Genomic DNA, 21,426 nt, shown 5'->3' with positions numbered 1-21,426 from the left:
TGCTATCCCTTATAATCATTTAATCTGTCTTTTTCAGTCAATAAACTTGTTTTTGCTGTATCTAAAACCAGTGTGTGGGAGTCATAACTCAGGGCATAAAGCTATTTTATATTCCTGTCCACATTGAGGGACGGGTCGAATTTCATGAGCTTACGCTGTACAGTTCCCTGCATAGCGCAAGATGGTATAATTTTGGGTTTACACTTCAGAGAGGGTGCATGCTTGAGTAGCTGGGAAGTTCCCTAAATGAAGCATTCCCATGCAGGGCTGATCACAGCATCTGCATGTAACTGCAGCTGGGTGTGTCCATACCTGTATGTATGCTGGTAAAAGTGCAGGCTGGAGCCTGGAGAGAGAGCTTGTCACAGCAATATAGTGTAAAGGGAGCCCAGGCTGGTGGGTCGGGGGGCCGCTGTGGTACCCTAGTTCCAGGAGGTACTCCGGTGGGGGAACCCGGCACAGCATGCTTTTTAAAAACCTAATGTTCACTTGTAAATTAGTTCTCCACAATTTTTCCATGAGTTGTTAATGTACTAACCTTATCGAGTTCAAGATTCCACAATTTAATGTACCCATCACTGGATGCAGTAATTATAACCTGTAGTCCTTCTTTTTCAAAACTGTAGATGTCTTTTATTCTAGAACAAAATATAATACCTGGATACTTAATAGCACGACAGGTGGCTTCAACTAATAAGGACAGATGGTAAGAAGTTGTCAGAAATTAAAAATCAAGAGAGAACATTCTACATGTCATATAGAGAGCCACAAACTATGGATGCTTCATGTGAATATTTTTGATTCAGGCATGTAAGATACAGTTCATGCACAAGACTAATCTGTTTTGTATTCTGCCATTTGGAGCAATATGTGCCTTTGAAAAATTCATGTTGAGGGCTGTTAGGACCCTGATTCAGGAAAGCATGTAAGTGCTTAATTTTAAGCACATGCTGAACACCCATTGACATCAACCGCACTTTAGCATATGATTAAGTGCTCTGCTGAATTGGCACCTAAATTAAGACAGAGTACTAGATATTTCTTTAACGATAAAAGGAACATATAAGACTTCCTTTTTACTGGCTTGGAGTCCAACTGTGCTATTTTACATGGGTGTCTGTTTGGACACCAGTGCAAAATTATAAATTGGTAACAGCCTCTTAGTCAATGCTTATGGGGATTCAGTAAAGATTAAAAGACTCCTTAGGCCATTTTTTAAATTTTTATTTACAGATTTAAAGACCAGAAGGGACTACTGTGATCATCTTGTCTGACCGCTTATATAACAAAGACCATAACTTTCCCCAAAATAATTCCTAGAGCACATCTTTTGGAAAAACATCCAATCTAAAAATTAGCATTGATGGACAACTGTTTGTTAGTATCTGGTTTTGAGCAAGACTCATGACTGCTTTGTGGAGAAGACCAGGAAAAGGTGCAGACACTACCAAAACAACTAAGTACTGGTACATGTTTGTCAAAACACCTGTGTGGACATTGTGGCTTGGGCTGGAGATCGGGTTCTCAAACTTGAGGGTTGAGGTGGACTTCAGACCCTGACCACGTCAAAGCAACCTCTACACGGCTATGTTTAGTACGCTAGCGCGAGCCCCGCTCCCATAGGTCTGTGGACCTGAGCTGAAAGACTCACTCCCACAATAAGTGTAGACATACCCACTGTGTTTTAGAACAGAAGTACATTCTTCCAGTGCAATTTGTTCCACCTCTTTTTCTGCTGTCTCCATCCTTTCTTGGCAATTTATACTTCAAACACACCTCCCTCTCCTTTCTTACATGCTTTGACTATCAGTGAAATATTGAACAATATAGATGATTAAATCATTATTATTGGGAATCTAAGCTAAGACCATTTAGATGAACGGAGCAGTTCACACCTCTCCAAGCTATAATATGCCTGCACCTGCAGAGAACTGGAAACATCTCTGCATTGGTTTACATTTGTTTCGCTTGTTTTCAAGGTTCTCTCCTCAACCACAAGGGCTTGAAATTTTAATTAAAACAAAAACAAGAGTAAGCTGAGATTCTGGAGAACAAGATAAAAAAATGCTAAGTACCATTTGGCATCCTGGTGCCAAGGATAGATTAGAAATGAAAAACCTGAAATCTTTACCACTGTTAAAAAGTAGTTCCTCGAGAACTGATTTGAGGCACACTGGTGGGACAAAATAGGCAATTCTGCAATTCTTGTGCTGTGCTGTAACTATTTTATGGATAAAAAAATCAGAATCTGGAGGTATAAATCCATTTCTCTTTAGAATACATCCACGAAAGATGCGAGTGCAAACTCTTGTTGGAAAATATTGGCATGACAATTTAAAATCACATACACACAGAATACTGTATTTAACATATATAAAAAGACTTGCTTGCATATTTTCCATTTTGCTGTCCTTCCTCCCAAGGCTTTTTTATGGTATGTGGATAGTCCCTTCCACCTGACAAGGGCTGACATGGATCCATCCAGACCATATTATTGTCAAAATCATCATATATCCAGTGGGTAGGTATTAAAATAAATTTCACACCGGGATTCCTTGATGTTTCATATAAAAAGAGGTGTACACCCACACTCAGTGAGAATGCACAAATCTGTATTGAATTTGCAACTCAGTACATCAGAAACAAGGCAGTCTACTTTCTATTTTAAAAATAAAAATAAACTGTATTAAGCCAAGATGTTCTGAATGCTGCCACTAACCAGGTAGTAGTGTGTATTCAACACTGCCATAAATTTTAAAACAATTTAACAGGACAAATATAAAATACCTGTTTTCATGAGCTTTAAATTCACAAAGGCACTTTTGTGAGTCACAATCGTACAGTCTTATAACTTCATCATCTCCGGCAATAGCAAGAACAGAATCCTTGAAGACAAAGAGAAGAAAATGCAGATGAGGCTAAAGTAATTCAAACAAGTTAGCTTTCCACCCCCTTCTTTTATGTACTTACTGTTATAAATCTAACTGAAGAAATTCTTTTCTCAGTTGTGATGGCACCACTGACAGATGCTGTTTCAAGTTTGTAGACATCCACTTTATTAGTTACGACCACCACATACTTCTCTCCACTAGGAGACCATTTAACTATGTGTGCATCTGAACAATTTTAAGTAAAAAACAACCAGAAAGAATGTAAGTTTTGCCTTAATAATAATTTTAAAACTCTGAATCTCATTCTCGACATCTTTACTCTGCAATCTTTAACATGCAATGTATATGACCCCAATCCTGCAAATATTTATGCCAATGCTTAATTTATTATCAGGAGTAGTACTATTAACTTCAATGATACTCATAGTAGTAAACGTAATCATGTGCATGTGTGTTTGCAGGATAGAGGATTATATTACCACCCGGAAGGGGAAATCATATCAAATCTTCATATTTACTGGAATAAATCTACTCGTAGCAAAACAGATTTTTAAAAACATTGTTAGGTCCCAAAATTTAGGTTTTGTAAAAACAAGCTTGTACAAAACCCTACCAAAAATCAATGTTCCAAAGAACTAAAAACAGAAACTTCCGATAAAGAGTTATATTTTAAAAGAAACATTTTTCTGTAGTCTTTGCAACCCAAATTCATATTAGCGCATAAGAATCTAAAAGTGAGAATCTTTAGAAACTGTCCAGTCGATTTTTAATGTCCAAGCTGAAATAAATGCAGAAAGTAAACAAGGAACACAAATACTACTACTACCACTAACAGAATAAATAGCAAATTATTTTTTTTAATTTTTCCGTTTTGATCATCTAAAGTGTTACAATTAAAAGGGGTACAGAAAAAAAAAAAAGATTTTTAGCCTTATTTCTTTGAGGAAAGAAATAAGATTTCTGCTGTAGTATTACTATACCCTGTCCATTGCAATTTCTGTATTCAGGACATGCGCCTTTGATCTTTAGTAAAAGGTAGAGCAGAGTGAATTAATTAAAAAGTCAAACATTTGCAAGTCAAAGGCTACCCTAGTGTAACTTTTAAACAAATACGCACATACACAAAAGGAACTCAGCTAATTTTAGTTTTAATAAATATTTTGCAGATTAGATTGACACACTCACTTTGCTTCAGATTTTTGATGAAGGCAGATCGTCCTTCTACAAGATTCCATGTTCTGTAAAATACCAAAAAGGGATTGAATATGCATCACTTAAAATAGCACAGATAAATTAAAGTACCATTTACTAACCATTGGTAAGGCTATGTTTTAGTCATGGGTATTTTTAGTAAAAAAGTCATGGACAGATCATGGACAGTAAACAAAAATGAATGGCCTGACTTGTCCATGACTTGTACTTTATACTCCTGACTAAATCTTGGGTGCTCTGCAGGTGGGGCTTTGGGGGCGCCACGAGTGCTCTGGGACTGCTGCAGGTGTTGGGAGGGGAAGGGGGCCGGGAGCAGCATGTGGCCGAGGACCCCGTTCACACAGCCCAGGACCACTGCTGGTGCTCAGGGGAGGGGAGGAAAAGGAGGGGCAGCACAGTCCGGGACTGCCACTGGCGCGCAACGGGGCGGGGGAAAGGGGGTGGCAGCATGTGCCTGGGACTGCTGCTGGCGCTGTTCTTTAAAAGAATATTTTAAAATGCTGGTGCTATTTTTAAAAATGTAACAGTCTGCACTCCTGTCTAGAGCAGGCCATCCAGTCCTCCTCCCAACACCAATCTCTTAGCTTTGTATTCTTCCCTGAAAGGTTGGCACTTGTTCCACATGCAACTGACATCACTCGAGGCTAACAGAAGACGTCAATCTAGCAGTTTGATAAAGATGGGCTTCCCTACTCCTTTGGGTTAAAAGGCCAGTTTTGTATACTACAGAGTCAACAGGATGAATATTAACTCTTTAATATTTCAATGGAGCTAAGAGGAAATTTCAAAGTGCTAGGTACAACTACACTATAGAAACTTCACAAGTATAGCTATATTACCATAACTATGTCGGCATGACCCCCTAGTATTGATGCAGACTTGATTGATGGAATGCCTCCTCCCTGAATGATGGTGGCTACGTTGACGGAAGCCCTCTTCCATCAACATAGCTGCATCTACGCTGGGGGTTAGGTTGGCATAGCTAAATCGGTCAGAGGTGTGTGGGGTTTTTTTAGAATCCCTGACTGACATAGCTATGATGACCTAATTTAAGTGTAGGCTAAGGCACAGAGGTACTAAGTAAAATTAAAAGGTACATATTGATAGACCAGGAATCCTGCAAGTGTGAAAACATACACAGTTACATAGGTTAACTGACAGCAGCATCACAGATGCTTCCCTGATCGTTGCTTCACAATCTAGCCCCAGTGTATAATCCTTTCTTATAATTCAATGAGATCATTTAGTAAATTTCACTAAATAAGATTTTCAGCCAATTTTGACTCACCTTAATGTTTTGTCTGTTCCTACTGACAAAGCTAATTTTCCAGACGGGTGAATAGAAAGAGATGTCACATGCCCCCTAATAAAGTCAACAACAAAAAAAGTTAATCATGTATTTTCTTTGTCACATAAATAACCAAAAATATCTAAAAAGAAGCAGTTCAGAAGACTCACTTATGTGCTTTAATGGATTTCAGACATTCCCATCTCTTTGTGTCCCAAATACAAATTAATCCATCTTCTGCTCCACTTAATAAGTGTGCATTCCCATAGAACTCCAGGCAAGTTATCGTGCCTACAGATCAAGATCAGCACTATTAATCTACATTATGACATCTTGAATAAAAATACTACACAAAAAATAGTTTTATATAAAACGTCAAGATATTCACTTAAAGACATGCTAATATTTTAAAACTTAATTGCATAATTTCCAATAGAGTCACACACATGAAATTATATTTTGAAGTTCAAAATGAAAGTCACTTAAATTGTTTTCATTTTGCATCACACCTATAACACAGATACCTTTTTACATAATACATGTCTAGGAATTACAACACTGTAAGCACACCTCATACATAATTTGCAAAACTAACGCATGCACAAAACATGCAGCAATACCTCTGTATCTGTGAAAGAACAGACTGCTTCCAGCATCCAAACATGCCAGCCTTTTGTTCTACTTGTTAGATGAAACCTGGCTTACTTACTACATATTTCGTCATAAAAATAAGTTTAATTACCATATTTAAAAATCACTGATGCCCCTCTCTTGTCCTTGTCTGTAGTAGCATACAATTTTGAATTCTGTCTGATTCCTCACTCTCTAACGTAAGTCACATTTATTTATATGCATTTAATAATTCCTTAATCCATTTCAAATGTATCTCAACTAAGGCACCATTAAAAATTGACAGTTCTCTGTTACAGAAACACACCCATTAGTAAATCATGTAATTAATACCTCTAAAAAGAAAAGTTTCCTTACCATTATGATGAAGCAATGCCCCATGTTCTATCTTCTTTTTCATGTCATATATTTGGATCGTTTCATCTCTGCTACCAGTGACTACATATCTGTTATTCACAGCTACTGCTGATAATGAGGCAGTGTGGGCATGATGGGTAAAGTCAGGGATAGGCATCCAGTTCTGAAAACAAAATATAAAATGAACCTTTTTTGAAACACAACCAGTGTGATATGTTCTAACTTGCCTATGATCAGATTATAAATATCACAGTATAAGACTAATTTTGAAATAGCAAAAACTAGCCATGTTCATTTTGCTAAACATACAAAAACGTTCTATTCTGTTACAGATCTAATGGGAACCTGTGAAGGATGTTTCCTAGTGGTCACTGTGTGACTAGACCATCAACCTAACAACTCAGATGTATTGCTCTAAAGCAGCAACAAACTCAGAAGACCAAGGAGGAAGCAGCAGAATATACTAAGCTTTTGGCTAAGAGAATGAGGGAGGTCAAAGACAAACGCCAGGAGCAGATAGCCAAGAGACGACGACTATCCTCATTGAGGGCCTCTACATCTAAATCTGAGTCAAGCCAAAAGTAAAACATGTAAATGATTAAGAAAATAAATCTTTTATGGTGACAATACCCTCCCCACAACTTCTCCACTCTCCAGAGCTTCCCTTGTGACTAGTGATGCAGATGGATTGGTGCTGTGTGGAAAAAGGTTCTACAGTTTCCAGAAGAAAGAGACAAGTTGAGGCTCTTAGGAAAATCCAAGCCAGTCCTCCCCTTTCTCCTTCAGCACTTTGGCAATAACTGCCTAGGAAGGAGTACTGCGGAAAGGAATCAAGGGGTTATTCAGTGGATCACAAGCTAAATGAGAGTCAACAGTAACACTGTTGCAAAAAAAGCAAACATCATTCTGGGATGTATCAGCAGGACTGTTGTAAGCAAGACATTAGAAGTGATTCTTCCAATCTACTCAGTGCTGATAACTCCTCAACTGTGTCCAGTTCCGGGAGATACATTTCAGGAAAAAAGTGAACAAATTGGAAAAAGTCCAGCGGAGAATAACAAACATTATTAAAGGTCTAAAAAAATGTAACCTGTGAGGAAAGATTGGAAAAACTGGGTTTGTTTAGTTTGGAGAAAAGTAGACTGGGGGAAGGCGAGGATGATAACAGTTTTCAAATACATAAAAGATTGTTACAAGGAGGAGGTGAAAAACTGTTCTCCTTAACCTCTGAGGATAGGACAAGAAGCAATGGGTTTACATTGTAGCAAGGGAGATTTAGGCTGGACATTAAGAAAAACGGGAGGTTGTGGGATCCTTGTCAATGGAGGTTTTTAAGAACAGGTTAGCCAAATACCTGTCGGGAATGGTCTAGTTATTATTTTGTCCTGCCTTGAGTGCAGAGAACAGGACAAGCTGACATACTGAGGGCCCTTCCAGTCCTACACTTCTATGATTCTATATTCTTGACATCTTCCTCTCCACCCTTACTATGCAGTCTTGATGCTTCCCTGGGTAGCTGAAGTAGAGGTGATAAACTGTGGAACTAATGTGCCATTAGTTGCAATCACACAGTTCATTCTGCAGGTATATTCCACCCCGCTGTGTCTGTCTTTTCTAGTTAGGGTGTAAACGCTTCGGAACACAGACCATCTAGTGTTCTATGTCTGGGCAATCCCCAGCAAAACAGAGCCCCATTCTGGGTTGGTTGTTAGGTATTAAGGACCGCAATAAACGTACTAAATAATCATCATAACAAGTGTGGCGCTCTGTGCCCCTCTAGAGGTAGCTGGGCCAAAGAGAGCGTGGCTATGCCTACTGCAGCCGGGTAACCCGGGCGGCAAAGGCTCCTGCTTTTAGAGCCCCGCAGGGGACAAGGCCCCCAGGCATGCGGAGCTGCACCAGCATGCGGCTGGGTCCAGGGGCAGGGAGGGCTGGCAAGGAGCTGGCGACGGGCAGCGAGAGCGAGGCGCAGTGTTGGCTGCCTGTAGCGGGCCCCAGGCAGAGCTCCCGGCACCCCCTGCTGCAAGCCGGGCCCCGGCGCTGATCACATCAGCTGCGAGCAGCCCCGCCCGGCCCGGCTCACAGCTCGCTCCAAGCGCTCACCGCACCGGCCCCGGCCGCGAGCGCCCAGCAGGGGGAACCCCTCGGCGTCGCGGGCGCGCGGAACCACCCTGCTTAAAGCCCGCGTGGAGGCGAGCAGCGGCCGGGCGCGCGCGCGCACACACCTCCGGGGTAAGTTACCGGGGGGCCCCCCAGCAGCTGCCGCCCCGGCGCCGTTACCTCCGCCGGCCGCACCGCGAACCCGAAAAGAATCTGCTCGTAACAGCCGCCGACTAGCTCCATCTCCCCGCCGCGACCCGGGTCCTCCTTCCCCCACGCTCGGAGGCGACGCCTGGGGTCCTTCCAGCCACCCGTCGCAGGGGCTGGCCACGCACTGCCTGAGCCGGAATTGACAACGCCCGGACACCCCCGAGCCCGAGGCCCACCCCTCGGGTTTCCTAGCCGGGGTGTATCCCTTGGAGTCCCCGAGTCGCATAGGGAGGGCGCGGGCTGTGGGCGCGGTAGGGCCCTGGGGTTGGGGTAACAGGCGTCGCTGGGGCCAGCTCAGCGTGAGGTCCCGGGCGGGGGCGGAAGTAGGACCCGTACGGCTCCTTATGGCGACGCCGTGGATGGGAGACGTTAGTGCCGGGACCGGGCCGGGGGGGGGTTCGCGAGCGGGGGGAAGCGGGTGGGCTTCTCTCGCGCGCGCTCCCAGGATTATCGCCCCCTCCCCCTCCTGGGGGTCTGGGCCTGGGCCTGTCCTTCCCCGGGGCCTTTCCCGGAGCCGCCGCCCCTCCCCCCCCGGCGGGCGGCTCCCCCCCCCCCCCCATGGCAACTCCGTTCTCAGCTCCGCCCGCTGACCCCACTCCCGGGAGGCCGCGGGGAGTGACGGGGGGAATCCGTCCGGGGGACCGGTGCGGGTCGGGTCACTGCCCTCGGGGTCAAACGGCGGCCCTGGGTCAGTGAGTGAAAAAATCCCCCCCCCCCCCCGACCCTTTCAACGCTTCTGCCCGGGGCTCTTTGCGCCTTGGCCGCGCCACACAAATACCGTCACGCGCGCACACCCCGGGCAGCGGCGGCGGCGGCAACAGCAGCTTCCCCGCGCCGGCCAGGCAACTATAACCAGCCCCCCTGAGCCTCGCCCAAGGCACCCACCCCCACCCCTACCCATCCCGAGCGTGACCCCTCTGTGTTACTGTCTCGTGACGTACAGCTTCGAGGTCTTAAACGTGCCTCTGAATATGTGATTCACTGGCCATGGTTTTTCCATTTTACTATAAAGTCAGAAAAAAGAACAGGAATTAAGGATATTTATGCAACATTAATCTCATAATGGTCCTTTTTTGTTTTGTTTGTTTTTTTTAAATGGTCTTACTTTTAAAAATCTTTCCTTCATGCTACTGCCTGAAAAAGTTAGGCTTGGTCTACACTAGAAAAGTTTTACTGATAGGACTTCAGTTAGCGGGTGTGATTTTTCCACCTATACAGCTATAAGCCATATTTTGGATGCAGTTAGACATGTATAAAAGTGCTTTATACTGGTATACCTTATTTTCCTTCCCAACCCAGAATAAGTTATACTAGTCTAAGCATTTTGATACAAATATAATTACATTCACCCTAAGGTATTTTTGACATTTTAACTACATGAGTATAATTAAAGAGACAAAACTTTCAGATACATACAAGCCCTTATGTGCATGCTTAAAGTTAAACATGAGTAGTCCCATTGAGTAGCACTATTGGAGTCAAATACTTGAAGTTAAGCATGAAAGTCTTTCCAGGATTGGGACCTTAATAACTAAATGGTAAATTACCTATGTAGCTAATGTTAGTATGAATAAATGATGTATCCTATTAATGTGTATACCTCTAACTTTTTTAAAAATTTGTTTTGAATTGCAGTGAAAAGATCAAATGACAACTATCAAGCTCAGAGAATAAAATACCAAAATTATTGTTTCATATAGAAGACCATGATAACTGTGATCAAGATATTATTGCATCACTTTTTTTTCTGACTCAATTTTTCTGCGGTCAAATTGCTTTTTTATTGTGCTGCAGCTTGAATTAAATGTTCACACAGAGTGGTAAGTCCAAAAACAAACCGCATAAATGGTCACAAGTAAATTGGACAGTTTTTAATCTAAAGGCCTAGTATTAGAACTTTTTTGATTTTATTTTTTTATACAAAAGTGAAATTTTGTTGGCTCTGTCTCTTTAAATAGCAGAACTATAGTAAAACCTTGCTGATGCACATTTTGCTAATCTGTGCATTTCATAATTTGTGCAAAATGACATCCATCTGTATCAGAAAAGTTAATAGTAGAGTGCTGTTGTAAAGTCTCCCATATTGTTAAAAAATTAATTGCTGAAATTCAAAGTGAAGTGCTGCTCCTGAAAAGATTAAAGCAGTGGTCTCCAACCTTTTTATGCCCAAGATCACTTTTTGAATCTAAGCGTAACCCAGGATCCACCCCTTCCCCAGGCCCTGCCCTGCCCTGCTCACTCTCCCCCATCTTGACTCACTTTAACCGGGCAGGGGGTTGGGGTTCAGGAGGGGGAGTGGGCTCTGGGCTGGGGCCAAGGGGTTCACAGTGTGGGAGGGGGCTCCGGGCTGAGTGTGGGGCGGGGAGTTGGGGTGCAAGCTCTAGGAGGGGGTATGGGGTGCTGGCTCTGGGAGGGAGGTCAGGGCTGGGTCTGGGATTGGGGTGCAGGATGGGGTTTGGGGTGCTGGCTCCAGGAGGGGATTGTGGTGTGGCCTCCCGCAGGGTAGCACTTATCGTGGGTGGCTCCTGGTTTGCGGTACAACAAGGTTAAGGCAGGGTTCCTGCCTGCCCTGGTCCCATGCTGCTCCTAGAAGGGGCCAACGCGCTCCTGTAGCCCATGCGGCGGGGGGGGCGCAGAGGGCATGTAGCTCCGAACACTGTCCCTCTCTGCCAGCACCGCCCCCTCAGCTCCCATTGGCCCCAGTTCCCCATTCCCGGCCAATGGGAGCTGTGGCGGCAGCGCTCGCAGGCAGGAGCAATGTCAGGAGACCCCTGCCCCCCCCCCCCAAAAGGGGGGGCCGTGGGGCTGTGCTGGCCGCTTCTGGGAGCGTGTGGGACCAAGGCTTGCTCCCTGCCTGCCTAGCAGCAGCCCCACAACACCACCAGAGATCGTGATTGATTGGGGGAGTCCCCAGGATCGACCAGTCGATTGCAATTGACTGGTTGGCGACCACTGGATTAAAGCATGTGAATGACTATTCATGTGAATAGTCCCACTGAAGTCAGTGGGACTACTCACCTCTTGCAAAGTTTTGTGTGTGTTTAAGGGCTTGTCTACACATGAAAATTAATTTGCCTTAAGGCACGTTGTGAATTTAAAGGACAGTTGCTGTTCCTGAATAATTCCATATGTAGACAAGCTAAGTCTTCGCAGTACCAGGGTTTTAACAGTTTTCAAACTGAGTTACTGTTGTGATTTACTAAATTCACGATAGTTCCCCTAGTCATTAGAATGAAAGATGTACTATGTATTTTGCCACATAGATCCCACTTTAGGGTAATATGTTACAAAATCTGTTATGTGGAATAATACGGGGTGAAATTTCATCAGGCAAGCATTTATTAAAATGTACAAAGTACTGAATGTAAAAATCATTTGCAATGGAGTAACAGAGTTTAAAAAAATTGTTGTGAGAGAAAGTGCTGTGTGCAGTGACATGCTCTTATCCCTAACATTGACTAGTGAGGTGATTTAAAAGAAAATACATAGTGAATAGCTATTTCAGATTTTCCTTAAAAATTGTATAGAGCAAGTGAGTGAGCTAAAGGGAAAAGGCATTGAAACTAACGACATAACTGCACAAAGCTGTAGCCCTAGCATGGGCCTTTGGCCGCTATTGTAATACAAATAATAATGAGAGGCTAAATTCCTAGGTGGCTAAATGGCTATGTAAGTTACAAGTCAGTAAGAGGGTGAAATTTACATACCAAGCTGGCAGAAGGGGGGTAGCTAGAAAAGATACAGGAGGGCAAAATTCTCCCTCTGCTTTACTTTATACTGTCTTGTTTCTTTTACTGCTACAGGTGCCTCTTCCATATGTACCACTCTGCACTCTCTTATTGATTTGTAATTTACACCACCAACCAAGGCACCTTTGAATTTGGCCCAAAGAGAGGAAGAACCAAGAAAACCTCAAAGGCCCATAAAAATGAGCTAGCGATCTTTTTAAGCTTTTGGATAATAGATCTTTCCTCACTTCTAAGCTGACCTTATATCCCCCACCAACCAAACACATGTTTAAAATAATAGTAGGGTGTGGCCAGATATATATGGAAAACCTTGAGGCAGTGGTGGAATAAGAATAAAAACTCACAACTGTCCTCTAGAATAGAGAAGTTGAAAGATAATTACTGGTCTTGGTGAATAGAAAGGATATGTCTGGTCATTCCAGGTTATCCCCAAGTCAAGCTGTGTCATGATATGATGCAATGATTATTTGATCCACAAATAATCAATGGTTGCCAATAGCAGTCGTCTGCATAGGTGTATTAAGGTGAGGCTTTTGCAATGCAAGTCTGAGCTCTGGAACCTTTCAAAATTCCTCAAGTTAAATCTGATTTAAGAGAAGGTGAACAAGTTCTTAGCTGTGCAGCAACCATTTTTTTTTAGTTGAATTACTTTTCATAAAAGCTTCTCCTCTCCTCCCCTTTTTCTTTAAATAGAGGATCAGAATAAATTGTGAAGCAGTGCAGCATTCCTTGTGAAGAAAACTTCTGAACAGTGGCAAACCAGGTAAGATCATCTGGTGAGAACAAGTTGAGGTCCACAGTGCTTAGGAGGGATACTAAACCATATCCAGAATTCTTAGCAAATATAAAACTAAAATAGTTTCTCTGAGTAGGTGGATTCTAGCCCTGTGCTTCCTTCAGGTAATTTGCTAATTAATTACTCTCCCCTACTCTGGAAACCTAATTATATCAACTGAAGCAGGTTGGGGGACCTGACATGAAGCATTGGACTTCTCATTGTTTAAAAGTCAGTTCTCATGGAGGGGCTTGCCTGTAACACTCTCTGAGCAGGATATATGCAAGCACTCACACAGACATTAACGTTCTACTTCTAGTAAGTAAAATTTATTGATAAATACCAAATGTATTAACTCTTGGAGCCCTAAGGATGAGAATCCTCATTCTTAAGATTCTAAGGTGAGGAACATGACCTGCGTTAACTCTACCATCATCTCCCTTCTTCTCTTCTCTTTGTAGTTGCCCTACCTCCTTCCTCTTTTTTGAGTGAGGCATGCTTTGTGCCTGTTTCTTCTTTGCCCTGCATCTGGGCATGAGTTCCCCTGGGCTCCAAACTAGAGTTTATCTGTCCCTCGCCTGCTTTCCCCTTGCATCACATCTACCAACCTCCTCTTGGTTCTTGGCCTGAGCGAGTGACTGACAACTAGCTGTGAGGAGAGGTGTCTCACAGCAGCAGGAAGGGAAAAGCTTCCAGCAAAAGGGAAGCAGGGCCAGTTGAGGCTCATTTTAGGCAAGAGTGATGACCTAGCTGTGTCTTTCAGTCACCCAAAAAAATGCTACTAGAGTGCTCTAGCACAGTGTTTCTCAACCTTTTTTATGCCGGTGACCAGCTTGCTGCTTTCCTAAACTGTGTCAGGAAGATTTCAGGAACTAGCGCTGGTCCACAGACTGGTCATTGAGAGACATTGCTCTAGCAAGTCCTACAGAACGCTTAGGCGCAGTCCGGTCCTTAAAGTGATTAACATTTAGGATTGGCCAGCATCTAAAGGATAACTGCTTTATTTTATTTTTTTTTAATTCCAAGAGGAAGCTTTCAATCCTTTAGCCAGCTTGACAAGTCAGGGGAATATGGCTGTTCATACAATCCTTTGGCTCTGTTATTTTTGCCAGGCATTTTCCCCAGAGGCTGCTTTCCCTCATGGGAGGCGGAGGGAGAGATGGGACCCCAGGCTTCTTTCAAGGGCAAGGTGAATATGGGGAAATCACCTGTGGTGATGGGGAGTGGGTGGGAGGAATTTAAACGAGACTAAGTACTATAAAGCTTTTTTTTTTTCATCCCAGCAGGATACAATGGGAAAGCACAAAAGAGAGTCCCTACAAACCTATAGCTGGTGGAGAGGACCACAGAAAAAACGAAAGAAAAAGAACAAAATAAAAGCAGGAAGAACAGACTATGTTAGTGTTGTTAATCTTCCAATCAGGTAAAAAAACTCTTGAAACAGAACAAAAGAACAAGCCCCTGTCCATAATAATCCATTTAAATCAATAGTGAACACTGAACAAATTCTTTGAGATTCTTAAATGGAGGTTCTTATGTAAGTGCCAAGTATTGTTTATGCTGGTATATTTTGTAAAAGTAAGTCTTTGTAATGAGATTTCATTACACCACTCTGCTATTAAATCTTTGCTGAAATGTGAGTGACACCAATAGCGTATATTTTTGGGGTTATCTTTTTACTTAGTACTTTGAGATCCATAAACTATGCATTTATTCATTTGTTGCTGGTATTTTTATCACTCCTCTTCTTTCCTCTTAACTAAGACATAGTAAAATCCAATCAGAGTTTGTTTGTTTTTTTTGTTTTTTTTAAAAGGTGGATTGACTTGGACATCTGCTCACTCTCAAAGCAGAAGTAAAGCCTGTTTAGCTAGAGCAGTAGGCTGGACTCAGCTTTGAGCATATTGCACCACAGTGGTTGTACAGTACTACAAGATTTGGACCGATCTTTCAAATTTGTACACTGCCAAGTACAATGATCACTACAGTGTGTAGTGCTATAGAAGACCATGGTGTTTGCAGGATTAGTCCCATAGTTATATGCAATAACTTAATAGCTTTCTGAGCAGTCTCTTAAGATTTCAATATTCTTGCAATCTAATTATTTCTTTTCAATCCTTTTTAGACCAGATTTCTCAATAGTTGTAGGAGAGCTAACTCCTGAAGTGGATGATTTTCAGCTCTATGATTATTTTGTGAAAAGGTATCCTACATGCATTGACTGCAAAATAGCCACAGACCTATTGGGATACTCCAGGTAATTTTTACACAATCAAAATGCTGCTGATAAAAGGAGTGTAGACTGTTATTTGTAAACCACTTTGTCAAACTTAAACCTGGATCATGTTTCTGTGTTTTTTCCCAAAGCAAAGAGAAGGTAGAACAGAAGTTAGAGTCTATAAACAAAGCAATATTAGAGGAAAATCCCTTGTGCGATTTCAAGTCTTTGTCTGGATTGGGCACGTAATAGGCTAAATTGTGATTTCACTAGGCACATATTTGCATTCCAGAAAATGTACCTGGGGAGGCAAAGAAGATGTACATTGAATTAATGGGGCTCTGCTCCTGCCCAGCAGTGCACCTACGCATAATCAAGTGCGGTACTGAGGGCTAAGAATTATCCCCATTTGTTGGATGGGGAAAATAGACAAGGGGCCACATAAACTGAAGTCAGTGGAGTTGAACCTGCTTATACCAGCAGCAAAAAGAGCCCGTGACTTGCCCAGGGCCACCCAATGGATCAGTGGCAGGACTGGGACTATAACTCTTTGTTGCTGGTTCTCTATTAAGATCACAGTACACTTTGGGGGCAAGAAACACAAAATACGGAGAAAGTGAACTTTTCTTCTTAAAAGGCTAAGTACTGTAAAGTGATAGCTCTTGGTTAACACTAATTGAGGATGTGGGTAAATCAGTTGCCATATACTCCATTAATATGATACACCGGTAACTACATTATTTTTAATTAATTATTCTTTTGTTGAGAACCACCATTAAAAGAAACTTGCTCTATTAATCTGACTGCAGTCAGCTGTCAGTATTTGCTTTTTGACACAAGTTTGAGTTCTGAGAGAAAGCATTTAGCATGGGTGTTTAAAAATAAACAAACCAGGTAGAAAGCAAATATGTACTGTAAGCCATAGTAACTACAATGCTAAATAAGGGGTTTGTCTGCAGAAGACAACACTAAACTTATTAACTCTGTTATAATGCTGTGTATAGTGGAATTACTAAAATCTCTACATTTTGGAATTTGCAGGGGGTATGGCTTTGTCAGATTTGGTGAACAAGGTGATCAGATGAGAGCACTGCAAGACTGCCAAAATGCACCAGGTCTAGGTGGAAAACGAATCCGACTGAGTATAGGAATTTCTAAAAGGTAATGAATCAGTCTTGTACTGATGCAGGAATTAAAGGTAGTCATTAAACACTTGTAGCTTCACCTTGTCAAACCATATGTCATCTACTGTAATGGTGGTGTCATCCCATATTTCATGATATAAAGGATCTAGTTTTGCAGTTCTTCTATTTAGTGCTCCTCCATCTGCTTTTCCTGTCTGGTAACCATGAGGTACCTAGAGCCTGGCCAGAATTCTGGGGTAAATTTTTTCAAAAGCACCTAAATGAGCATGTGTTTAACTTTACTACTGTGAGTAGTCCCCCTGAAATCAATGTGGCTATTCATAATAGCAAAGTTAAGCACATCATAAGTTATTTCAGGGCCTTAGGGAGTAAATAAAGATTTTTCCAGTGAAAATAGTACCGGGTTTATTTTACAGTGATCTGGTGAAGTGAGGGAGCATTCTTAAGCAGGGAGAACAAAAAAAAAAAGTCTATAGTACAAAAGCCAAAATCAGATCCCAAATGCGATATACAGAAAATACACCAATTTCCATCAATGTTCTTTGCTCTCCAAGGATTCCTGACTTTGAAGCTCTTAACATGCAAGTGAGGACTGTGAATCACTCTTAAAGGTTCCTTGTTCTGCCTCCTAAACTCTTGGTCAGTGATAGGCACTTTTTGAGGCAATCCCCGCTTTTACCAGTTAGGTTTGGGTAGATTGATATCAAATTGACATACGGTTTCATCCAGTACATGGGTGAAATAGCATGTAACAAAGAGGAGGAAAGCTCTTTGAAAAAATTTCATGAATTTTTCATGAAAAAGCTCATGAAAAAATTTTCTTTTATTATTTTTTCATGCTTTGTGTGTATATAAAAAGATCTTCTACACTTTCCACAGTATACATCCGATGAAGTGAGCTGTAGCTTACGAAAGCTTATGCTCAAATAAATTGGTTAGTCTCTAAGGTGCCACAAGTACTCCTTTTCTTTTCATGACAAAGGCACTTATGTGTAGGTCCTATATTGATTTATATTTCTAGTTTAGTAATGGCAGACTGGTTGACTTCTGTGCCTTTTTAAAAAAAAAAAAAATTTAAAATCTGGAAGACATTACCCAGGAGACATTTAATCTGTTTCAAATTTAGGTTTAAACTAGAGGTTTTACTTTATTTTGGTTTATTTTAGATTTGCTTTCTTTGTTAAGGTGCAGACTGTACAACTGGCTTTTCTGTGTCTGTGTAGAGAACTATGAAAATAAATGGGGACCTACAAGTACAGGAGTCTGCCTGCACAGGGCCACATTTAGAATTGGGTATTAAATATGGAAAATCTGATGTGTCTCTGGAATGTGCAATCAGTCCATCTGACTTCATTGTATAGTGTATAATGATCAATGAGTATCAGATGAATCTAAAATAGGGAGTTTTCTAATTTTTCTGAAGAAAAAATTGTCAAACTATTTTACATTTCTTCCTTCACTCTATTAGTAAATGAATCAGGCTCCTTTTTAGAGTTTGTGCTTTTGCTGCTTATTCTCCACTTCTGACTTCATAAATTGTTGTGGCAATGATTGTCACAAACAAGATTATAACTTCAGATGGGAAAAAAAACCCTGGCAGCTGCTGAATGCCAAACCAGTCTCTGTGCAAAACAAGTTCAGGCGGAGTGTGTGTGGGAGGGGGGATATGTGAGGTGGGTTTTTTTTTGTTTTTGTTTTTTTTTTTAAAAGAAATAAAATCCCAGAAGTTTCAGATGCTCCTTAAAATGTAATCTGTTCTCTTTGGGATTTTTTGTTTTTTTTCCCCCTAGAACAAAGATTTAGTAATTAGCCAAGCAAAACATAAAGGGCTAAATAAAACAGAACGTAGCTTTAAAGCAGCTGTACTTGATAGCTGTTTGACAAGTACTACTTAACCAATTTATAGCAGAGCACTAGACTTTAGCTGCAGAAACTGTGTTTATGCTGACACTGAAACTTACTTTAAAGTAAATGGATAGAAGTAGTAATAGTTTCATGGATTTGGATTTTACTCAGGATAGTAATTACTATTGGTATTGGCAGAGGTGAGACCATTTACTTCTGTATAAACACAGATGAAAAGCACTGTGCAGTGATTTTCCTCACCCTTTCATTTCTGGCAACTTTTTCAGAGAAATGTTCACCATCATAATTTGATGTACAAAGACTTACTAAATTGTTTAATTTTAAACTAAAATCAGTTTACATCCAGTTCTTAAATTCTAATTATAAACTTTTAAATATGTTTTTAGAATGAAAGCAGAATTCCAGCGGTATCAGTCCTATAACTATAATGATTATTATCAAGATTATCAGAACTACTACTCACAGTGGGGTTACGATCCTTATGCTGATTACAACTATAGCTATCCTTCCTATGACAACATGCAAGCTGTTGGAGATTCTGCTATAGGAGACTCAATTCTGACTCCAGCTGTATTTGAGGTATTGATCTTACTGAATTTACATTGAAGATAAGTTCTTCCCAAAATCTTAAATTACATAATTAATTTATAACAGAGTTGTATGTCATTTTCCCCCCTTTGGTTTTAACATGGAAACCATGCTTAAATCCTGTGATAATGTGTAAAATAAGGACTAAATGGCAGTCAGAATATCCAAGCCTTAATGTGATAAACTTCTCTAGTATTAGACCTCTATAATCCTCTAAATGTGTACCATTTGTCCTTGCATTATTTATTTATTTGCCAAATGTGATTCTGATAACATTATCTGTATGTAATTTTTTTATCCTAATAAGTCTGTCCATAAGGCACATAGTTTAATTCTCTAGTTGTTCTAAGCCAGTGGTTCTCAAAGTTTTTTGTACTGGTGACCCCTTTCACATAGCAAGCCTCAGAGTGCAATTCCCCCCCTTATAAATTAAAAACTCTTGTTTTATATATTTAACACCATTATAAATGCTGGAGGCAAAGTGGGGTTTGGGGTGGAGACTGATAGCTTGCAACCGCCCCCCCCATTAACCTCGTGACCCCCTGAAGGGTCCCGACCCCCAGTTTGAGAACCCCTGTTCTAAGCCATACTTAACTATTAAATTGGCTTTCTCCTGAATGTCTATTTTTTAGAAAGGAAATGGCTTGAGGTTGGAAAAACCCCATTTTTTTCACAGCTTTTAACTTTTTTTTTTTTTTTTTAAATGAAGATGCATGCATGCATTGAAAATCCTTTTTTCAGATAATTGAATGTAAAAATTTCTGGAGAACCTGGAATTGATAATGATTACACTTCTATAAAACTAACATAGACATATTCTTGTTTGTTTCAGGAGACCCCAACTGTGGCTGAAAGCAATGATGAACTAATAACTGAAGGTAAGGCTAATGCTGTCATATTTCCAGATTGTTTGGTTCTAATAATATCTAGTGTTATAAAATTTCTATACAAAACTGCTGACAAAGTAGTGCTAGTTCATGAAAAATATCTTTACAAATGTTGCATTCGCATTTCCAAATGAGCTATTCTAAATACTGGCACAGAGGTCAACAAGTTGGGAATGTAACGTAATTTACATTGTATGTAAAATTAGGAGTTTTCAGACTTGGCACTCTTTATGACAAATGACTTTCTTCTAATTTGCTCTTACATGAAGACGAAATAGTCTTTTGTCCCACTCTGCTAATTTTCATCCATGTGTTATTGTCCACCTTATCATAACTTCTCTAGCTTTTTACAGCCTTGACTCTGCTTTAAAAAATCTCAGTAGAAAACAGGGTTCATAAATCTTTTACAGCATGTTTAATATCAGTACTGCTTAACAGAATCCTATTCTAAAAAGCAAAAGAGACATCTGTTATACATATATATTTGTACAGAACTCTTCCCCCTCATCCCAAACAAAGTGCGATGCCCTACCATTTATCTAACCATAATGGTATGCTAGCTTATGCCAGAGGGCTCTTCCCCTGCTTGAATTGCTGTTTATCATGATTGTCTGTCTGAACCTGACCAAACGTCAAAGTAAGACTTTGAACCTAACTCCTTCAGCAACTTTTCACCCTCATGCCTGAAACATAAGTGTATGTTGGATACTGGGATATTAGGAAAGCATATCCTGGCATGCATTTTCTCTCCTTTTTAAATGTAGGGGTAGTGATATTTCACAGGTTTGTAGCGATGGGTGTATAATTTAGGTTAATACCTTCAACAAGTCTGTGCATGTGTGTTTTTAATATAATTGATTTTTTCACAAAGTAGTAATGTAGTCTCCATACTTTAACCCTAAGCATTAATGTAATTTAATGTTGGTTATTTTAAAGTCCAGATTGCAGAGGGTTTTTTTGGTGGTTGTTTTTTGAGTTGGAAAGTTTGGTGTAATGAATAACAGTAACCACATGTCACATATGAAGCTCTTGCCATTAATTTTTGTGTATGTGCCTGTGTAGGTCTTCAGTGCTGGGTTCAATTTTTTTTTTATTTACTGGGTTTATTTTTGCAGATCCACAGCTCCATCTGGATGTTGATGAAATGAACAGACAATTTATGGAAAGAAGTGAAGAACTCTATGACTCACTCATGAATTGTCATTGGCAGCCTCTGGATACGGTCACCTCTGAAATCCCTAATGCTTTCTAAAAGTGTCTTACATGAATATATAGCATGACCGTTATGACCAAGGTGCTAACATTACATTTCTTCTACATTACTCTAGACCATAAGTTTTAAAGCACAAGGATGGGTTGTTTTGCTAAGCTTTTGACAGCCTTTGTAATTTTTGTTCATCACTCTACTCATGAAGCATCTTGAAATCATGTAAATATTCTAGAAATGTAAAGAGTTGAATAGAATCTCAAGATAGACTTGCTTGTGTAAATAAAATCTCGTTTCTGCAAA

The 21,426-nt window shown here is 40.8% G+C and overlaps 2 protein-coding genes across 11 annotated transcripts in view; one reads left to right on the top strand and one right to left on the bottom strand.

Moving 5' to 3' along the window:
* The window catches only part of PAK1IP1 (PAK1 interacting protein 1), an 18,822-nt gene extending 10,004 nt beyond the window's left edge, over positions 1-8,818 (bottom strand). The window contains exons 1-8 of one of the 5 annotated variants that reach the window (XM_073332002.1): positions 8,659-8,818; positions 6,379-6,541; positions 5,562-5,682; positions 5,392-5,466; positions 4,077-4,129; positions 2,971-3,116; positions 2,788-2,885; positions 539-638 (exon numbers count right to left, since the gene is read on the bottom strand). In XM_073332002.1, coding sequence (XP_073188103.1) covers positions 539-638; positions 2,788-2,885; positions 2,971-3,116; positions 4,077-4,129; positions 5,392-5,466; positions 5,562-5,682; positions 6,379-6,541; positions 8,659-8,721 — 819 coding nt within the window. In that variant the 5' untranslated portion in view covers positions 8,722-8,818. Of the gene's footprint in view, positions 1-538; positions 639-2,787; positions 2,886-2,970; positions 3,117-4,076; positions 4,130-5,391; positions 5,467-5,561; positions 5,683-6,378; positions 6,542-8,115; positions 8,401-8,603 lie in introns of those variants that run through there. The other 4 variants (XM_073332001.1, XM_073332003.1, XM_073332004.1 and 1 more) reach the window with 4 other exon arrangements.
* Positions 8,505-21,426, top strand: LOC140906987 (tRNA selenocysteine 1-associated protein 1-like). Of its 6 annotated transcripts, none has more exons than XM_073332008.1 (10): positions 8,505-8,610; positions 10,324-10,508; positions 13,131-13,200; positions 14,325-14,401; positions 14,496-14,635; positions 15,338-15,469; positions 16,472-16,591; positions 18,828-19,020; positions 19,862-19,907; positions 21,032-21,426. In XM_073332008.1, the coding sequence occupies exons 4-10, from the start codon at positions 14,372-14,374 to the stop codon at positions 21,166-21,168; spliced, it is 798 nt and encodes a 265-aa protein (XP_073188109.1). In that variant the 5' UTR covers positions 8,505-8,610; positions 10,324-10,508; positions 13,131-13,200; positions 14,325-14,371; the 3' UTR covers positions 21,169-21,426. The 6 variants fall into 6 exon arrangements, with proteins under 6 accessions (XP_073188109.1, XP_073188110.1, XP_073188107.1 ...); XM_073332009.1 differs by lacking the exon at positions 8,505-8,610 and adding an exon at positions 8,953-9,056 and having other exon boundaries at positions 14,499-14,635; XM_073332006.1 differs by lacking the exon at positions 8,505-8,610 and adding an exon at positions 8,953-9,056.

Source organism: Lepidochelys kempii, chromosome 2 (assembly GCF_965140265.1).
Source record: "Lepidochelys kempii isolate rLepKem1 chromosome 2, rLepKem1.hap2, whole genome shotgun sequence".
In the NCBI taxonomy this organism is placed as follows: domain Eukaryota; kingdom Metazoa; phylum Chordata; order Testudines; family Cheloniidae; genus Lepidochelys; species Lepidochelys kempii.
Note: the sequence above shows the minus strand (reverse complement) of the source record. Positions and strands in the feature narration are given on the sequence as shown.